Source organism: Kogia breviceps, chromosome 2 (assembly GCF_026419965.1).
Source record: "Kogia breviceps isolate mKogBre1 chromosome 2, mKogBre1 haplotype 1, whole genome shotgun sequence".
NCBI lineage: Eukaryota > Metazoa > Chordata > Mammalia > Artiodactyla > Physeteridae > Kogia > Kogia breviceps.
In genome coordinates, this window is record NC_081311.1 from 171,331,656 (window position 1) to 171,351,750 (window position 20,095).

Below are 20,095 nucleotides of genomic sequence, written 5' to 3' on the forward strand. Positions count from 1 at the left end.
CAACAAGAGAAGCCACTGCAGTGAGAAGCCCGCACACCACAATGAAGAGCAAATAGAGCAAGCCTGCATGCAGCAACGAAGAACCAACCCGTCCATAAACAAATAAACAAACAAATAAATAAATTTTATTAAAAAAAAAATCCTTAGCGACAGAAAGTAAATGATTGCCATGGGCTGTGGGAAGCAGGAAACATGGGGAGTGCTGGCTAATGAGTATGGGGTTTCTTTGTGGAGTTTTAAAATTGTTCTAAAATTACATAGTGGTGATGGTTGCAAAACTCTGTGAATAAGTTAAAAAGGACTGAACTGTACTTTTTCAAAGGGTGAATTTAATGTTATATAAAGCATATCTTAATGAAGCTTTTATAAGAGAAAAAGTAGTGGATCTTAAAGCTCTAGTCAAGCCTTTAGATGATTGCAGCTGCAGCCCTGCTGACACCTTGACTGCAACCTTATGAGAGATTGTGCCCCACAACTGCCCAGCCAAGCCACTTCTAAATCTCTCACAGAAACTAAGGGAGATAATGTTTTTTAGCCATTTAATTTTGAATTTATTGCACAGTATTAGGAAGCTAATAGAATGCCATTCAGCTTATTTACTCATTAACATTGACTAAATCAAGTATGTGTGTTGTGTGCTTAATGTAGAGAGGACTAGATACAGCCTCACCCTTCATGGAGCTCCCTCTTGTGAGAGAGAGAGATGAGAAAGTCAATGATTTTGATTTTGACATAAATGCAGTCATCAAATGTTCCGTCATGTGCAATAGTCACAAGTATGTATATTTTGTTAAATTGTCTCTTCAAGTATTTTTGTAAACTGCCCAACCCTGTGACTTTTCAATGTAAGCATACATCAAGCCCTTCATAATAAGGTGAATGTTTGAAAGCTTTTAAAGACATTCATCTTTTAAGATTTGGTACCTTACACTAAAAAGCATCCTTTAACTTTTTGGATTTTTTTTTCTTTCTTTATCCTCATGAAGACGAAAAAGTGAATAAATTTTTAAAAACTAGCATAGGTCAAGTGCTTCCCAAAACTATCAACCCCTAGGTGAAATGTTGCTCTTCAATCTAAAAATGAAATACATTTTTTTAAATCAGTTGACAGTGATACACTGCTTAAGTTGTGCCTCCCTGTCTTGGTTTCTTCAAAATATTAACCTAATTCCTTTATGTCCAGCCTTTTAATTCATCTATTGTATTTTTTGGTTGAAATGGTACGTTTAGATCCATGAATGCCCCATGTAGTTTGTTTCAGTGAAACCTGAGTTTATAATGAGCACTATCTGTGACTCTGCTTCTGAAGAGTGATGTGTCTGCAGAATTACTCTGTTGAAGTTCAGTCCACACGGGGAGGGGGAAGGCTAAGTTGGGATGAAGTGAGAGAGTGGCATGGACGTATATACACTACCAAATGTAAAATAGATAGCTAGTGGGAAGCAGCCACATAGCACAGGAAGATCAGCTGGGTGCTTTGTGACCACCTAGAGGGGTGGGATAGGGAGGGTGGGAGGGAGACGCAAGAGGGAGGGGATATGGGGATATATGCATATGTATAGCTGATTCATTTTGTTATAAAGCAGAAACGAACACACCATTGTAAAGCAATTATACTCCAATAAAGATGTTTAAAAAAAGAAAAAAAGTTCAGTTCCAAAGCCTAACAGAGAACTAATATCTTACTAAATGAGAATCTCAAGCGGGCTGGCTTTCTAGAATCCATTCTCTCCTCTATGTAACACCCAGTTCAACTTTGCCACCATCCTGGAGTGCAGGACCTCTCTCTCCCTCTTACCTCTCTGCAGTAGAAGAGTGTTTACCATTTTAGAAGTTAAGTGGTTAATTTTAGTTTCTCTGTGCTGAAGATCATCCTCAGAATTAAAGTCTTAAGGCAAAGTAAGAACTCCAGATTTCTTTTCCTGCACTAGTCCTGTTACACTTTTGATAGAAGTGACCTTGCCGGGCAACTTTTTTTTTCATGAATTTTGCTTTCTTTATATTTTTAGTGTCACCAGGGAGATGCAAGCAAGTACAGTACATTAAAGCTATACATCACTACCTGTCAATGGCACCTTCCCTTTGGTACCCCTTTTCCTTGCTGATTTAAAACACTCAGTCCCAAAAGTTTATGGTTGAGTAGCAGGAAGCTAAATGATGTATTCCAAAGTTCTTAACATACTGCCTTGTGTAAATGGCCCGTTTGAGTATTTTAGAAACCAAACGGAAGAGAAAAGAACATTGAAAGCACTGAAAGGATTAACACCTGTTTCCAGTCTTCAAAGAAATTGGAGCACACTGTATATATCCAGAGTAAAAGCATTTACTCTCTCCCGTTGAGACTTTTTATTCAAATCTTCAATTCTATGTGCATAACATCCACATGCTTATGGGTTTGTTTCACTACAGAATTCCACACAGGACTTAGAAGATGGAGAAGTTATGAATGGTGTGCAGACAGAACTCCTGACATCGCCGAAAACTATGGATGCATTGAGGTATATTCTGTTTATGTGAATAAGAATATTCTATTTCAATTTAATGTTTGGTTTTTTTTTAGATTATAGTTTCTGTTTTATAGGAAACATCAAGATAAGTAGAATACTTGAATGAAACCTAATTCTAAAATTAATTGCTGAATTACTTTTTTCTCTCATTTTCTTTATATGAGAACTTCCTGACAAACATATATACAAATGAGCCTCAATGCTTCCAACTCTTCTGCAACCTGGATTTCTTAATTGCTTTTTTCTTCTCTTTGAACACAGTTTAAAGTGAACATTTCAGCGTTCATCCTGGTGCAGTGTTTTTCTTTGATGTCAGCTCCTTGAATGTTACTGTGCCTTGTGTTTTAACAATCTTGCAATATTTTACTCTATGTGTATAAAATGAATGCAGCCTATCAACCTGGATTTTTCATGTTTTTAATGTAAGTAACTTATTATACAAAGTTAGTTGCTGTCATGTTTATGGGCACTTGCTTCGCTCTGCGCTAATTTCCAGTTCATCCCTAGCTACTGCCCAGCTCTGCTGCTTATTACTTCTAGGAGCTTAGGCAAGTTGTTCATCAATCTTTGCCTAAGTTTCTGGTCTGTAAAATGGAAATAATATTAAAACCTTCTTCAGAGGGTTAGTATGAAGACAAAATTAGTTATCATGTGTAAAGTACTTTGAACAGTGCCTGAGTCATAGTAAGTCCTGTTGCTACCACTGTCAACATATCATCATCATCATTTTAAAAGTTGCTTCAAAATTTGCATAAGTAATTTCATGTTTAATAGATTGTTGGCTTTAGCACTGAAAGGTGATGCTTTTGAGACTGATGGTCATTCATTCATTCAGTCAACATACTCTTTTCATTCAGTCCAGTTATTAATAGGTGCCAAGCATGTTACATGGAATTAGCTTAAAAAAAATAATGTGATCACCTTTTATCATGCCGCTTTACTGTGTGGATTTTCCTCAAGCTTATAATTTATAGCCATATGACATAGTTACTCTTTATTTAGATTGTGTTTCTTTGATTAATAAACTGCACAATATTTAAACTTCAGTACAGAAAATCTCCAGGGCACTGTCTTTTTAGAAGCTTGATAAGATTGTTTTTGGAGGTGGGCATAATGAATGTAATACTCTTATTCTGTTTGCCTTTAATTTCATTTTTTTAATGTTAGCTTTTTGAAAAGTTTGCTAACATCTTGGCTAAGCATTACGTTGTTATAGAGTTAACAATTGTTTGGTTTATGGCTGCATGAACAAATGAGCTCAGCTTTCTCCAGATACAAGGAATTCAGAGAAATGGACTGTAGGACTTTTAAAAAATAATATTCTTTAATGAAGATACATATATGTGTATCTTTATAATTTGATTATCACAAGGGACTTTTTACATGAGTTTTATTATCACCTTTAGCAGACTAAGGAGTTGCAATTCAGAGCAGTTAACTTCTAGAGACCCAATCTACATTCACCACTCTTGTCGCCAAATCCTTTGACTCCAGTGTTACCTGTTGTGTGCACATTCACTGATTCCTTGGTGTTTTATTTCATGATGCATAATCCGGGCTAAGAAACTTGATGTGGTGAGCACCAGTGTAGGAAAAATCATCCGAAATTAGTTTGAGGCCAAGATCAGAAAGTAGAGTGAATGCAAACTCCATTGCTTGCAGATTCAGATAAGGGGAAGATGAGGACTTTAACAGTATGGAATGCAAAGGTGGGGCCGGGGGTGGAGGTGGGCAGAGTAGCAGGAAGCTTAGAGATTAAAATTCTAGGACAGGACGATGGTTCTAGCTGGTATGGGATGAGGAAGAAAGAATGGAAGGAAATTAGGAAGCCACTTACAGCTGAGTTACATCATCAGTTTTCTCCTAAGGCAATGATAGTCTGATACCCCACAGAGCTTGGCCCAAGCATGGGACTTTGGACTCACTTCCATGCAGACGGCATAGAAGCTAAGTAAATTACTGCAGAGTCCATCTCAAAATGGCCTCAACCTGTTGTGATGTTTTAATTGCCCTAGCTATTGTTCAAGTCTTTGTTACTCTGTTAGACTATTGTAATAACCTACTAACTCTGCTCTTAAGTGTCAATCTCTCCTTATTCTCATTGATCCCACATATCACTACTGGATAAGATTTTTTTTCTTTTTAAAAATAAATTTATTTATTTATTTTTATTTTTTATTTTTTGGCTGCTTTGGGTCTTTGTTGCTGCGTGCGGGCTTTCTCTAGTTGCGGCGAGCAGGGGCTGCTCTCGGTTGCGGTGCACGGGCTTCTCATTGTGCTGGCTTCTCTTGTTGCAGAGCACGGGCTCTATCTAGGCACAAAGGCTTCAGTAGTTGTGGCACGCGGGCTCAGTAGTTGTGGCTTGCGGGCTCTAGAGCACAGGCTCAGTAGTTGTGGCGCACGGGCTTAGTTGCTCTGTGGCATGTGGTATCTTCCTGGACCAGGACTTGAGCCTGTGTCCCCTGCACTGGCAGGTGGATTCTTTTTTTTTTTTTTTGTGGTACGCAGGCCTCTCACTGTAGTGGCCTCTTCTGTTGCGGAGCACGACACGTGGGATCTTCCCGGATCAAGGCACGAACCTGCGTCCCTTGCATCGGCAGGCGGACTCTCAACCATTGCACCACCAGGGAAGTCCCTGGATAAAATTTTTTAAACCACAGCATTTATCAAACCATTCCTTAGTTCCAAAACTTTTGGATTTATTGAAGTCCTGAGTTTGAACACTACCTTTGTAACTGTGGACTATTTATTAAACCTCTTCAAAACGTTCTTTTTTTCCTATGAAAATGGGCAGTTACACTAGCACAATACTAAATGAAAGGCTGGATAAACATTAATTGCTATTGCAATTATCATTATCACACATACTATACTTTATTGTAACTATTTGTCATTCTCCCAAACAAGACTATCGATCCTCCAAGGATTACCGACACCAAGCACAGCTCTTGGAATATAATACCATATTTGTGGAGTGAATGACTGAATGGATAAAACACAGTGCTTCATAAATCATAGGCATAAGTATTAACTGCTCACCCATTATTAACACAAGCATTTATATTTAAAGAAAAATAACATTTAGAGGCAGTTCTCCAAACAGTCTTACACTATATCTTACAATATATTTATCTTGCAATATATTGTAAGACTATCTTACAATAGTCTTATATGTATCTCTTATGAAGTACTATTCAATATACTTTGATGTTAAGAAGACAATGAAGCAAGAGGGTTCTATTGGATGTTTCTTTTTAAAAAGTAAGATTACCGCTTGGTGTGCACTCCCGTTCATCCACAAGGGTGACCCACCACCCCTTCTGAGGAATGCTGTGCAGCTGACAGGGTCTTGGTGCTCTGACCTGATGTTAGGCCTGAGCCTCTGAGGTGGGAGAGCCGAGTTCAGGATATTGGACCACCAGAGACCTCCTGGCCCCATGTAATATTAATCGGCGAGAGATCTCCATCTCAATGCTAAGACCCAGCTCCACCCAATGGCCAGCAAGCTCCAGTGCTCGAAGCCCCATGCCAAACAACTAGCAAGACAGGAACACAACCCCACCCATTAGCAGAGAGACTGCCTAATATCATACAAAGTTCACAGACACCTCAAAACACACCACCGGACGCAGCTCTGCCCACCAAAACACAAAAAATCCCACCTCACCCACCAGAACACAGGCACCAGTCCCCTCCACCAGGAAGCCTACGCAAGCCACTGAACCAACCTCAACCAGTGGGTTCAGACACCAAAAATAACAGGAACTACAAACCTACAGCCTGTGAAAAGGAGACCCCAAACATAGTATGTTAAACAAAATGGAAGACAGAGTAATATGCAGCAGATGAAGGAGCAAGGTGAAAACCCACAAGACCAAACAATTGAAGAGGAAATAGGCAGTGTACCTGAAAACAGAATTCAGGGTAACAATAGTAAAGATGATCCAAAATCTTGGAAATAGAATGGAGAAAATACAAGAAACATTTAACAAGGACCTCGAAGAACTACAGAGCAAACAAACAATGATGAACAACACAATAAATTAAATTAAAAATTATCTAGAAGGAATCAGTAGCAGAAAAACTGAGGCAGAAGAACGGGTAAGTGACCTGCAAGATAAAATAGTGAAAATAACTACCGCAGAGCAGAATAAAGAAAAAAGAATGAAAAGAATTGAGGACAGTCTCACAGACCTCTGGGACAACATTGAACACACCAACATTCGAATTATAGGGGTCCCAGAAGAAGAAGAGAAAAAGAAAGGGACTGAGAAAATATTTGAAGAGATTATAGTTGAAAACTACCCAACATGGGGAAGGAAATAGTCAGTCAAATCCAGGAAGTGCAGAAGTTCCATACAGGATAAATCCAAGGAGAAACACACCAAGACACATATTAATCAAACTATCAAAAATTAAATGCAAAGAAAATATATTAAAAGCAGCAAGGGAAAAACAACAAATAACATACAAGGGAATCCCCATAATGTTAACAGCTGATCTTTCAGCAAAAACTCTGCAAGCCACAAGGGGGTGGCAGGATTTAGAAGTGATGAAAGGGAAAAACTTGCAACCAAGACTACTCTACCCAGCAAGGATATCATTCAGATTCAACAGAGAAATTAAAACCTTTATAGACAAGCAAAAGTTAAGAGAATTCCACACCACCAAACCAGCTTTACAGCAAATGCTAAAGGAACTTCTCTAGGCAGGAAACACAAGAGAAGGAAAAGACCTACCAAAACAAGCCCAAAACAATTAAGAAAATGGTAATAGGAACATACATGTCTACAATTACCTTAAATGTAAATGGATTAAATGCTCCAACCAAAAGACATACACTGGCTGAATGGATACAAAAACAAGACCCATATATATGCTGTCTACAAGAGACCCACTTCAGACCTAGGGACACATACAGACTGAAAGTGAAGGGATGGAAAAGGATATTCCATGCAAATGGAAATCAAAAGAAAGCTGGAGTAGCAATTCTCATATCAGACAAAATAGACTTTAAAGACTATTACAAGAGACAAAGAAGGACACTGCATAATGATCAAGGGATCAAGCCAAGAAGAATATATAACCATTGTAAATATTTATGCACCCAACATAGGAGCACCTCAATACATAAGGCAAATGCTAACAGCCATACAAGGGGAAATTGACAGTAACACAATAATAATAGGGGACTTAACACCCCACTTTCACCAATGGACAGATCATCCAAAATGAAAATAAATAAGGAAACACAAGCTTTAAATGACACATTAGACAAGATGGACTTAACTGATATTTATAGGACATTCCATCCAAAAACAACAGAATACACTTTCTTCTCAAGTGCTTGTAAAGTATTCTCCAGAATAGATCATATCTTGGGTCACAAATCAAGCCTTGGTAAATTTTAGAAAATTGAAATGGTATCAAGTATCTTTTCTGACCACAGCACTATGAGACTAGATATCAATTACAGGGAAAATAACTATAAAAAATACAAACACATGGAGGCTAAACAATACACCACTAAATAACCAAGAGATCACTGAAGAAATCAAGGAGGAAATAAAAAAATACCTAGGAACAAATGACAGTGAAAACATGACGACCCAAAACCTACGGGATACAGCAAAAACATTCTAAGAGGGAAGTTTATAGCAATACAATCCTATCTCAAGAAACAAGAAACATCTCAAATAAACAACCTAACCTTACACCTAAAGCAATTAGAGAAAGAAGAACAAAAGAAACCCCCAAAGTTAGCAGAAAGAAAGAAATCATAAAGATCAGATCAGAAATAAATGATGAAGGAAACAATAGCAAAGATCAATAAAACTAAAAGCTGGTTCTTTTACAATGGAATATTACTCAGCCATAAAAAGAAACAAAATTGAGTTATTTGTACTGAGGTGGATGGACCTGGAGTCTGTCGTACAGAGTGAAGTAAGTCAAAAGGAGAAAAACAAATACCGTATGCAAACACATATAAATGGAAGCTAAGAAAATAAAATGTCATGAAGAGACTAGGGGTAGGAAGGGAATAAAACACAGACCTACTAGAGAATGGACTTGAGAATATAGGAAGGGGGAAGGGAAAGCTGTGACGAAGTGAGAGGGCATGGACATTTATACACTACCAAACATAGGGTGGATAGCTAGTGGAAAGCAGCCACATGGCATAGGGAGATCAGCTAGGTGGTTTGTGACCACCTAGAGAGGTGGGATAGGGAGGGTGGGAGAGAGGGAGATGCAAGAGGGAAGAGATATGGGAACATATGTATATGTATAACTGATTCACTTTGTTGTAAAGCAGAAACTAACACACCATTGTAAAGCAATTATACTCCAATAAAGATGTTAAAAATAAATAAATAAATAGAACATTATCAAAATGGAAAAATAAATAAATAAATGGAATATTATCAAAATGAAAAAAATAAAAAAATAAATTTTTTAAAGCTGGTTCTTTGAGAAAATAAACAAAATCAATAAACCATTAGCCAGACTCATCAAGAAAAAAGGGAGAAGACTCAAATCAACAGATTTACAAATGAAAAATGAGAAGTAACAACTGACACTGCAGAAATACAGAGGATCATGAGAGGTTACCACAAGCAACTCTATGCCAATATAATGGACAACCTGGTAGAAAGGGACAAATTCTTAGAAAAGCACAACCTGCCGAGACTGAACCAGGAAGAAATAGAAAATATGAACAAACCAGTCACAAGCACTGAAATTGAAATTGTGATTAAAAACCTTCCAACAAACAAAAGCTCAGGACCAGATGGCTTCACAGGCGAATTCTATCAAACATTTAGAGAAGAGCTAACACCTATCCTTCTCTAACTCTTCCAAAATATAGCAGAGGGAGGAACACTCCCAAACTCATTCTACAAGGCCACCATCTCCCAGATTCCAAAACCAGAGAAAGATGTCACAAAAGAAGAAAATTACAGGCCAATATCACTGATGAACATAGATGAAAAAATTCTCAACAGAATACTAGCAAACAGAATCCAATAGCCCTTTAAAAGGATCATACACCATGATCAAGTGGGGTTTATCCCAGGAATGCAAGGATTCTTCAATATATGCAAATCAATCAATGTGATATACCATATTAACAAATTAAAGGAGAAAAACCATATGATCATCTCAATAGATACAGAAAAAGCTTTCCACAAAGTTCAACACCCATTTATGATAAAAACTCCAGAAAGTGGGCATAGAGGGGACCTAGCTCAACATAATAAAGGCCATATATGACAAACCCACAGCCAACATCGTTCTCAATAGTGAAAAACTGAAACCATTTCTTCTAAGATCAGGAACAAGACAAGGTTGCCCACTCTCACCACTATCATTGAACATAGTTTTGGAAGTTTTAGCCACAGCAATCAGAGAAGAAAAAGAAAGAAAAGGAATCCAAATTGGAAAAAGAGAAATAAAGCTGTCACTGTTGGCAGATGACATGATACTATACATAGAGAATTCTAAAGATGCTACCAGAAAACTACTAGAGCTAATCAATGAATTTGGTAAAGTAGCAGGATACAAAATTAATGCACAGAAAACTGTTGCATTCCTATACATTAATGATGAAAAATTTGAAAGAAAAATTAAGGAAACATTCCCATTTACCATTGCAACAAAAATAATAAAATACCTAGGAATAACCTACCTAAGGAGACAAAAGACCTGGATGCAGAAGACTGTAAGACACTGATGAAAGAAACTAAAGATGATACAAACAGGTGGAGAGATATACCATGTTCTTGGATTGGAAGAGTCAACATTGTGAAAATGACTCTACTACCCGGAGCAATCTACAGATTCAGTGCCTCCATATTAAACTACCTATGGCATTTTCCACAGAACTAGAACAAAAATTTTCACAATTTGTATGGAAACACAGAAGACCCCAAATAGCCAAAGCAATCTTGAGGAAGAAAAACAGAGCTGGAGGAATCAGGCTCCCTGACTTCAGACTATACTACAAAGCTCCAGTAATCAAGACAGTATGGTACAGGCGCAAAAACAGAAATAAAGATCAATGGAACAGGTTAGAAAGCCCAGAGATAAATCCACGCACATATGATCACCTTATCTTTGATATGGGAGGTAAAAATATACAGTGGAGAAAAGACAGACACTTCTATAAGTGGTGCTGGGAAAACTGGACAGCTCCATGTAAAAGAATGAAATTAGAACACTCCCTAACACCATACACAAAAGTAAACTCAAAACGGATTAAAGACCTAAATGTAAGGCCAGACACTATAAAACTCTTGGAGGAAAACATAGAACACTCTATGACCTAAATCACAGCAAGATCCTTTTTGACCCACCTCCTAGGGAAATGGAAATAAAAACAAAAATAAACAAATGACACCTAATGAAACTTAAAAGCTTTTGCACAGCAAAGGAAACCATGAACAAGACGAACAGCCAGCCCTCAGAATGGGAGAAAATATTCGCAAATGAAGCAACTGACAAAGGATTAATATCCAAAATATACAAGCAGCTCATGCAGCTCCATATAAAAAAAACAACCCAATCCACAAATGGGCAGAAGATATACAGATTTCCAAGCAACACATGAAAGGATGCTCAAAATTGCCAATCACTAGAGAAATTCAAATCAAAACTACAATGAGATATCACCTCACACCGGTCAGAATGACTATCATCAAAACATCTACAAACAGTAAATGCTGGAGAGGGTGTGAAGAAAAGGGAACTCTCTTGCCCTGTTGGTGGGAATGTGAATTGATACAGCCACTATGGAGAACGGTATGGAGATTCCGTAAAAAACTAAAAATAGAACTACCATATGACCCAGAAATCCCACTACTGGACGTATACCCTGAGAAAACCATAATTCAAAAAGAGTCATGTACCACAATGTTCATTGCAGCTCTATTTACAATAACCAGGACATGGAAGCCACCTAAGTGTCCATCAACAGATGAATGGATAAAGAAGATGTGGTACATATATACAATGGAATATTACTCAGCCATAAGAATAAACAAAACTGAGTTATTTGTAATGAGGTGGATGGACCTAGAGTCTGTCATACAGAGTGAAGTAAGTCAGAAAGAGAAAATAAATACCGTGTGCTAACATATATATGGAATCTAAAAAAAAAAAGATTCTTATGAACCTAGGGGCAGGACCCAGACGTAGAGAATGGACTTGAGGACACAGGGAGGGAGAAGGGTAAGCTGGGACGAAATGAGAGAGTGGCATGGACATATATACACTACCAAATGTAAAATAGATAGCTAGTGGGAAGCAGCTGCATAGCACAGGGAGATCAGCTCCGTGCTTTGTGACCACCTAGAGGGGTGGGATAGGGAGGGTGGGAGGAAGACACAAGAGGGAGGGGATATAGGGATATATGTATACATATAGCTGATTCACTTTAGTATACCACAGAAACAACACTACATTGTAAAGCAATTATACTCCAGTAAAGATGTTAAAAAAAAAAAAAAAAAAAGATTGCACTTTAAGCTTTTCTTTAATTAGCAAGCAGTGTATGCAAAAGACCTTCCCTTCATTCCTAATTTCTGGCTTATTCCTAACCTCACATTATTCCAGATATGCCTCTTTTCCCAGGATGAAAACTGTCCTCACATTTTATTCTGTCTTCTCCTTGGCCTCTCATTTTGCAAATTATTGACAGAGTCCATTTCGTAATACCTTGAATCTTTCTCCATATTTTCATGCTTTATAATCATTGCTCAATCCCTAATACCTCTCAGCTACACTGTTGCAGTAATTTACTAATTCCTACCTCAAGTACCAATTTCTCCCTTGTCTTTCCCTTTTCCAGTTCATCCCACATCTCCGCCAGGTAAAATATTTCCAAACCACTGCATTGATCTTAGTGCTCTCATTTCCAAAACCTATAGTGATTCCACCTTCGAAAAAACTAAGCGTGCTTTCTTTCGTTGTGGAATTTGACATATCACACTGAGGTTTGATCTCAATCTGATGGGTCAGCCTTATCTCCTCATTATCTTACCCTCTGTTCACCTTCCTTCCTCCCCCCTCCTCCCCTCTCCTCCTTCTCTGTTTAGTATCACAGCCAATCCATGTGTCCACAAACCATCCTGATTCAGTGCAAACTGTTTCCTCTCCTGTGCATGATCTTTCTACGCCCTCACCAGCTTTTCTGGTTGAAGATTCATTTACCCTTCTCAGTTCCATCTGAAATTCTACTTCCTTTGAGAAGATTTTCCTGATTCCAGCTTTCCTTCCTGATCCTGTTCCCTTTTCTCTGAACCTCATCAGAAAGCACCTCTGCTTTGAAACTTACCTGTCAAAGTGGTTGAAAACTACTGCTCTGAGAAGCAGTAGATTCCAATTTGAGTCCTGACCTTACCTTATACAAATGGTGTGATGTTGGACAGATTATTTAACCTCTCTAAGCATCAGTTTACTTATCTGTAATGGAAGTGATATGTTTACTTTGTACATTTGGTGTGAGTACATGTTATAATACCCAGAAGATGATTAACATGCTGTCTTCCCCTGGATAGCGTACATTCATTGAGAACATACTGCAAGTACTACTACTATTCTATTACTTTGTATTATTTTTTGTTACCTGTCCTAATCTGCCTGCTGATTATGAACTCCTCAAGCATTAGAATTTGTTTTTTCCTTGCAGAGCTGCTTCATTGAAACTACTCGATTAATTGCATTAAGTGAATCCCACCACCTTTGACAACAAATTCTTTGTTAGATTTTTACTCAGTATATTTGCATCAACAAGACATTTCATAAGTTGTTAAAAGAGTAAATGCTAAGTGTTCTCATCACAAGAAAAAAATTTTATTCTATTTCTTTAATTCTGTATTTATATGAGATGATGGATGTTCAGTAAACCTACTGAGATAATCATTTCATTATTTATGTAAGTCAGATCATTATGCTGTATACCTTAGACATATACAGTGCTGTTGATTATATCTCAATAAAACTGGGGGAAAAAATCCAAGACATTTCACTGTCAAGTAGCCTTCGGCATCATTAGCAATCTCTTCTTGGAGGTCTCTCTCTGTGGTCGGTCCATCTCTCACATTGCTGTATATGACAGTCCTAGACATCAGTCCCCAAAGAACACCTGCCAGTAACTTCTCTCCACTCATTATTAGCCAGTGTGTTCTCTGTCAGCAGTCTAATTCTGAAGAAAATGTGTCCCTCAATCCTTCAGTATTTAGGGATTAAGAAAAAAAAAAACCTCTTACTGAGGAAATCAAGTTGAGGAAAATTTGGAAAGTTTGAAATAGGTTATTGCCTTTTAACCCATAAGCTTCTTTGTTCCTTCAGAAAGTTCTAATGATAATACTAATAGCTGATATTGAGTCCTTTGTATATGCCAGAGACTGTGTGTTTGATATATTTATATAATATTCTCTATTTTTTTCTTTAAAACCAGCAATTCTATTAGGAATTTATCTTAATTCCCTCATTGTCCAAGTGAGGAAATGCACTTGTTGTTTTAGTTTAAATGATTTACTCAGGCACCTGACTCAGAGCCACCACTAGGATACACTTCTCTCTAATTTCATAAGTTAATCATGATTTCCTCCTGAAACAAAGTATCTCCCCTTCCCTGCCCTCAGACCTGTCTCTTCCTTACCCTAAACTAGTGGCTGATCACTGGGTTGACTAATCTTAAAGATGCTGTGCATTTGCCTTGTTTGGAGAAATTAGACCTGCAACCATCCTTCTGCAGCCCCTTCTCTCTCTCAAGCTTCATGTCTCTCTGCTGGAAGGAGCCAAATGAAGCACTGTCCATCTAGTTCTTGCCACAGCTGTTCACAACAGGCTCACTTTAAACCACTGATTCTGTACTTTCACCCATAGTTTTGTACTAAAGTCTCAGGTAGGTAGCAGCTGGTTCTAGTGATTATTTGAATCAATTTTGTCAGTCGGAGCTTAGGACATGTAGCTTGCTTAATACTATTGGACCTAATGCTTGGTGACTATCTGCTTTTGTTTCAGTATGTCTTAGAAAGTTGAATTAGCTATTTTGAGCTTAGTGAAATCTTCCGACTTTTCTTTTTGTAACTGAAATATTTTCCTTTGCCCCGCAATTCATTTTTAATCTGTTTTTCACAAGTAGCTGCCAATCCCTTTTTCTTTCCACTGCTACAATAGGCTTCTCACCTCATTCTCTCAATTTTCCATTCTCAGTCTGCCTCCAAAACATAAATTTGCATACCCTGCTCACCAGTCCTTGAACTCTACTGTGCTGTTTGCCTAAACAAATAACATTAATAGCATATTTTCACATCTTAGTGAAATCTCATTTTATGAGATTTGTATTCAGGTAATTGTGTACAGCCCTCCTTGCTATGTTTATCTTCCATGAGGGTATATATACAGGGATTTCCACAGAACTCCATCAAGTATATAAAACACTGAGTGGTGTTTTCCCCTTTTAAAATAAATTTTAAAAGGTGAACTTGTCTATGAGTTTCCTTTTTCAAATGCTTTTCTTTCCATCTTGAAACAAATAATGGATAACAGTTTATAAAGAGCATGGTAAAACATAGTCTGTGTAAAACTTGTAATGCTTGTCTAGACATCTAATAGATCTAATTCTCTAAGTATCTGCATTTAACAGTCAACAAAATTGAAAGTCTTTTATGCTGCTTTTTCTGGGATAGTAATATTTTTGTGATAGTAATTTAACATTTGTCAAATATCATTCTAGCCAAAAAATAGTGACTATCATGTATAAAGATAGCCTAAAAGTTTATTCTAAAATACTGAAAAAGAGAATCTTATAAAGTTGAAATAAACCTTAATACTGTATCCTCCAACAAAGTTTTAGTGTTTGGAAATAAGATTGATTACTTTAACAAATTATGTGATTTATTTTTAAGTAAATGTAAAAATACAAGTTTGATGATTACTAAAGAGTAGGTGTCAGTATGATACATAGAATTTATTATGTTTTATAAGGCGTTTTGAGTGGGATAAAGAAATACTTGCAAACTAGAAAAAAGAATCCATAAAACAGTTCTAAAATTTTTTAAGCTGAAATCTTGTTGTCTAGACTAAACACTTATATTCCAAAAGCATCTATATAATACATATGAATGCTGTCTATCAGCATGTGGATATTTAATACATTCATTAGGAAAGATTTTTGTTATGCTCTAAGTGTCAAACTATAAAATTATGTTATAAAGGTAGAGATAATAAAGTTTCAGTGGTTAAACAAAATTTTCGTCTCTGTTTTTAGAGGTCTTTACAATAATATCATAACCCTAGAATGTGTATGCTTTGGGTTTAGTCTTCCTCAAATACCTACGAATGCACTATAAATCTGTTATATAAAAGTTATTTCTTTACAGTCCATTGAAAGCTACACAACTTTCTCTTCCCACCAAATATTTTATATTCAGGACTTACAATGCATACCTATATTTAGGATTTCATATGCATATATTCATATAGTGTCTATGCTTACACAGAAAGTATAGAGAAGAATCTACTTTATCCCTTGATATTAGCACTCTAAGATTTATTTTATTTCTTTTATTTCAGGATTCTGATATAACCTGCTTGACTGAACAAAGTTTAAATATATCAGCAGTATCTGAGCAAAACTCATTTGAAATTTACTATCAGTTCTGAAATTCCATCCCTTTCCATAAATGTTGGAAACTAACATGCTCTTTTTTGCAGTTCTTAATGATAATAGGTTTGCAATGAAAATACATTAAAAATAAGACTAATCCACTGATGAGAATATATTTAATATATTTATTTTAGATTGCTGATAATTTAGGGAGTACTTCATGCAGAGTGAATTCATTAGGCATTTTGCTTTCTTAATGCTGTTCTCAACTTTCCAGCAAGGAGGCAAAATTTTCGTATTTTCAGTTTGGAGCAGAAATGTATATTTGTAGCAGCTGTAGCTCTTAATTTGACATCTAGTTTCCGGTCATTTTCATGTAAATAGGAAACAATAGAGACCTGCCTACAATTTCCATAATGGGAATCTTTGCTTCAACTTTATCATTTTTCCTCTGACAATTTTATTTTCCCTCTCTGGGATTAAAGGAGCCAGTAATTGTTCATGGTTATTATTTTTCATCTTTATACAAACTTGTTAGTTCCACTTTCCATTACTCCAAACCTCCCAGTGCCTTGTATATTTCAGTCATACACACTATCCATTAATGTTTCTAGCTCATCCTTTCCTTAATCTGGAGTAGGTTAGGCAGGTCAGGCTTTCCATTTCTTTCTGTAATACATTTTCTCCAGGCTTTTCAACTTCTTTTTCTACGTCTGAAAAAAAAACTAAGAGGTGAAAATTTGGAATTGTTCCATTGAATACAACTGATGCCTTATTGAAAGACAAGTTTTAATTTTGATTTATAATGCTTCGAACATGCCCATATGTATTACCAACTGTGGCTTCACAGTTGTTTAAAATGTAATTATGTGTTTTTTCTAATAAAAATGTGTTTTATTTCATTTTTCCTCTGTTCTGGAGGAAAAATCCTCCTTTATGTTTTAAGCATAGATGTGCTTAATTCAATGTATTTTATCATCTATTCAGTAATTTTCAAGTGTGTCTCAATGGGGAGAAATTTCATTTTTGTGTACATGCTTTTAAATATGTTGATTTATGCAGATTAAGTTAAGTAGGAAGTTATTTTTGTATGTAGTCATTTCCATTTTTTCCTCTTCTAGAAAAAAAATAAGAAATCAGATAGTCTTAAACATTTTATTTCTTGGATCTTCTGAACATACCAGCAAATCATGTACTCCTTTGATATCATCTCTGCTGTTGAATTTACAGTAGTTGTTATAATCCTAAGGTTTTTTTGTTTTTCTTTTTAATATGCCACATCTGGGTTTTTTTTGTTTTTGTTTTTTTAGCAGGGACTCATTTGTGCTCTTTTTTTTTTTTTTTTTCTGTCCCAGTAATATGACAAGAACAGTGGAGATTTCTGGGGAAGGAGGCCCCTTGGGAATACATGTAGTACCTTTCTTTTCATCTCTGAGTGGAAGGTAAGATGTTTTCCTTATATCAGAAGGTCATACTAATGAAAAACTTGACTTGAGTTCATTTTCCCGAACACTTTTTAGAAGAGGATTAAGTGTATGTCTCTGTTATTTAGATAGACACCTCAAGATATACTTCTGTTGGCCACTTATGCGTTAGAAACAAAATAACATATGATGGAAAAAAAATCATGGCTTCTGCATTTACAATTAATTAAGAAGTACTTTATTAAAGTATTCTTATCAGTGACACATAGTAGACAGAAATCGTGGAAAGACTTTAACATATTGTTAGAGAAATATAGCAACTGAATTTTTTAATGTTCAAAAACACACTTAAATGAAATATAATAATTCCAAATGGATATTTCTTGATATGCCTCAGGTTTACAGAACTTAGGATAATAAATGTTATAATATTATAAGTAGTTATATCAGAAGCTAAATATGTTTTGATTTTAGCTATAGTAGCAAAATGCCATTATTCTATTTATTTTGTTCTAAAATATAATGTAACCAATTAAAAATAATTTATCACATCCTTTTGAAATTTTAAAGACATTATATTTCTAAATCCATGCTGGTAAATGGTAATTTAGATTGCATCACCATCTCTTGAAATTTGTGTCTACTTAACTGGCTGTAAAACTTGTTTTACTGATGGGAATTAAAGTGTGTGCCTGAGAGTTAATATTAGTACTATTATAACAATCTTACAAAACTAATATTAGATATTACATTACTATAATACTTTTCAATAGGATGACTACCTTTTGCACTAGATTGATACTGACTGATACTGACTGTATCAAAAGGCTGTCAGAAACTTAAAGAAAATGAATTTCTCACCCACATGATAAATTTATTTTCTTAAATTAAATATATCATTGAAAAGGCAAAATACCTGATTTTAGCTTAGGTGATCAAAGACCAGAAAAGTCGGTTGATTTTTCTCAAGGTCATACAAAATCCAGATATCTTGACTTGACCTCACTCCATTGCTCGTTCTAGAACAAAACTTTTCCCAAAGTTTATATAGCATTTATTTACTGGTTCTGAATATTTATTCAAGTTGGTCTGCCATAGAGCGGAAAGAACAGATTTAGTCATGATATTTTGGTTGGAATAATTTTCAGTAGGTAGCCATCTGCTACCTGTAATTGCTAAGTCATCACCTTCTTTAGCAAATAACATCTGATGCCAAGCTCTTGCTGGAATGAATGTCCCCTAAAAAGAAATGAACTGAAAAGCTAGTGGCTCCTATTGTCTCATTTCCTGTATGTGTTAATAAGCATGTTTATAAATGTTATGGGTTATGGCACAGGACAAGCTGAGGTTGTTTTTGATAGACAGGGAGAGTATTTACCCAGTTGTCCTGAGGAATTCTAATGGCTTTTGTCAGAAGTGTACTGGTAGAGCTTTGTGAAATACCAGTGTGGCTAAATTACTAGGCCCTTTAGCTTAATGAAGCTGGAATAGACCACAAGATCATCCCAATTTTCAAAACATGAAGAAATATACAACATGACAGTCACCCTACATCATTTTCAATTGTTCAGAAAACAAGTTGACCCTATAGACCAAAACTCACCTTCTCTCACTTCAAATGAGGAGAACACACTAGAATGCATTGCTTTACTCCCTGATCCTTCCTAGTTCTGATTTCTAGCATAAACTTTATAGAATAGGAAAAAGTATTGGATTCAGATTTGGAACAATTGGACTTGAATCTCACTGTTCTCTTTTGTATAACCTTGCGTGAGTCCCCTAAATTTGCCTCTTGTGAATACCTACTTCACATCAAGGTTGTGGGGATTAAACCACATTAAAAATGTGAATGCTCCTTGTGAAACACACAACATACAAATGTGTAAATTATTAGGATTAAAACTATTTTGGCTAAAACAGAAAACCCTTGTTCAGAAATGAACTTTTATAAGTTCATGGTCAACTGTTCAGTAAATTGGTGAAATAGTTTTCTCTCTCTGTGTGTGTGTGTGTGTGTGTGTGTATTTTTTGCTATCCACTGGTATTATAGAAAGGAAATTTAATTAAAAAACATAAAAAATAATATGGAAGTGGAGACATGAGCCAATAAAAGTTAAGAAGTAATGAGTACAGGCTGAAACAGCACACTTAACTCAACCCATGTGTCTAGAAGCAACAGCATACAGAGTGTGTCAGACAAGTGTCTGACTTCATCATGCCATATGGTTGCCCTGTGTGAGCATGGGGGATGGGGGGAGTTAAGGTCATAGTGGTAGACTTAGTTCTTCATTTCCTTCCATTTATTGGTTTGTGTCATCATTTTAAATTAGAATTTACATTTAATCATTTACTAAGACTACTGTAATTCACTCTGCCTTCAATTTCTTTTTAATTTTTTTTCTTTTACAAAACTAGAGCCACACCTGTTGTAGAATTAAGCTCCCTAATCAAAGTTAGCACACCCCGAGTACAACACACTGGCTGCTGTACTAAATAAGGCCTCAATGGTTTCATTGGGATGCAGAATGCTGCTTGTACGGAGGACCATTGGC

The 20,095-nt window shown here is 36.2% G+C and overlaps 1 protein-coding gene across 4 annotated transcripts in view; it reads left to right on the forward strand.

Annotated features, from left to right (window-relative positions):
• The window catches only part of PARD3B (par-3 family cell polarity regulator beta), a 1,061,783-nt gene that overhangs the window by 541,835 nt on the left and 499,853 nt on the right, over nucleotides 1-20,095 (forward strand). For all 4 annotated transcript variants that reach the window (XM_059054028.2, XM_067026649.1, XM_067026650.1 and 1 more), the window contains 2 exons: nucleotides 2,410-2,498; nucleotides 17,475-17,561. In XM_059054028.2, the coding sequence (XP_058910011.1) occupies nucleotides 2,410-2,498; nucleotides 17,475-17,561 (176 nt within the window). The remainder of the gene's footprint in view (nucleotides 1-2,409; nucleotides 2,499-17,474; nucleotides 17,562-20,095) is intronic.